The sequence below is a fragment of the Telopea speciosissima genome, chromosome 9, assembly GCF_018873765.1.
Source record: "Telopea speciosissima isolate NSW1024214 ecotype Mountain lineage chromosome 9, Tspe_v1, whole genome shotgun sequence".
NCBI classification, from domain to species: domain Eukaryota; kingdom Viridiplantae; phylum Streptophyta; class Magnoliopsida; order Proteales; family Proteaceae; genus Telopea; species Telopea speciosissima.
The window spans coordinates 48,392,730-48,394,540 of NC_057924.1; the positions used below are offsets into that span (position 1 = coordinate 48,392,730).

The 1,811-nt window shown below is 37.1% G+C and overlaps 1 protein-coding gene across 1 annotated transcript; it reads right to left on the reverse strand.

The window, feature by feature from the left end:
* Positions 1 to 643: 643 nt before the first annotated feature.
* On the reverse strand, positions 644 to 1,207 carry LOC122638991 (uncharacterized protein P19A11.02c-like). Its single transcript, XM_043831836.1, has one exon. It carries the CDS (start codon positions 1,205 to 1,207, stop codon positions 644 to 646), a length of 564 nt encoding a protein of 187 aa, XP_043687771.1.
* Positions 1,208 to 1,811: the final 604 nt, after the last annotated feature.

Genomic DNA, 1,811 nt, shown 5'->3' on the forward strand with positions numbered 1-1,811 from the left:
ATTCTCAACCCCATTAATTGGACGTTATATTTATCATTTAAGATAAAAATAAAAAATATTTGGTGATACATAATGTATTCATTTGTATAAGGTCACCTTGTGCCCCTTTATTAAGTAAAACATTTAGATTTTTTAGGTGTGTTATGTATTTAATTATTTAATGCAAATGAATAGATTAATAGACTAGTGATTACTTCAGTTACCCTAATAGGGTATCTATACAAGTCAGATACCATTGACCAGACAAGTAGTCAGTCCTGGTTAATCCAATTATGAATACATGATCATCCGGTCCACTTTGGTTTTTAAAACATGCAATAGCTTAAACAGAAAACCAGTGTCCAAATAAAAGTTGGATTTCTATTATGGCATGGTTCACATTTCCTTTCGAGAGGATATGATCAGATTTTCTATTTAACATAAATGGGCATAAAAATACAAATTCATGTAATCTGTATAATCTCACCTTCTGAAATTAATTAGATCCGGATAATTCTTTCAAGAACTCTTAACGTACCATTTTAAGTTATAGTATATATATATATATATATATATACCCATAGCTAGTAGTAGATCTATAAAAGCAACATCCCCATGGACAGAAAGAAAGAAAGTGCAGCAAAAGCAACTCCGATTCGAACCATCAGTATACCCACGGATGGAAGCTTGTGGTAAAAAGACCGAATCGGAGCATCGGGGGAACCTGTGGACGTTGTTGATAGTAAAGCACCACAAGAGATGTTGCATTTGCTGACCAGAGACTGATATCCATCGTTGCTAAATTGATATGATCGGCGGCTCCAGAAGAGAAAGCAGAACTGAGATTAATGTTGGGATTCAGGTTTGTGGTAATTGGGTTGTGATCAGCTATGGGTGGTGTTGCTTGGATTTCTATGTAAACATCAGAAGGAAGAGATGGAGGAAGGGAAAACGATGATGCACAACTGACATTGTTAGGATTAAGGTTTGTAGTTGGGTTGTGGGCCATGGATGGTGTTGCTTGGATTTCAATATCAGCATCAGAAGGAAGCAGAGGTGGAGGAAATGCAAACGCTGATGCAGAACTGACATTGTTGGGATTCAGGTTTGTGGTAATTGGGTTGTAATCAGCTATGGGTGGTTGTGCTTGGATTTCAATATCAACTTCAGAAGGAAGCAGAGGTGGAGGAAGTGCAAACGATGATGCAGAATTGGTAAATCCTTCCATATGTGCTTTCTTCTTTAGATCTTGCAAGCTCAAGCTGTGGCTGAAGGGTACGTGAACCTTGGTCTGGTTTGGTATATTTATAGGTAGAGAAATATAGAAGTGAGCTAGATTGCGTTCGTAGGACATGTGTTAAGAGATGGAGAAATTTCTTGTCACCTACTTTTCCTTCTTTACTGACTCCCTCTTTACTGACTTCTTCTTTACTGACCCCCTCTAGTAGGGGTGTCAATGAGCCGGTTTGGGTTTTTCGGTTTCGGTGTAACTTTTATAGAAATTGAAACCAAACCATTAAGAAATGTTTGGTTTCGGTGCGATTTTGGTTTCGGTGCGGTTTGGTTTCATGTCGATTTTGGTTTATGATAACGGGTTGATATCGGTTTAGATTCGATTTGGTACCAGTTTTATATAACTAGTAAGGTCCGGTTAGTGCTAATTTTTCTTCTCTTTCTTTTTTAAGTATATAAAATATTTCAAATACAATGCATCTTTGTATCCTATGTCCTATGGCTTATGGATACAATTGGTTGGGTAATCACTAACAAAGGATATGAAATAAAGTGAGAAACTATCACAACACATTTAGGGGGCAATGGGGCATTAGGCA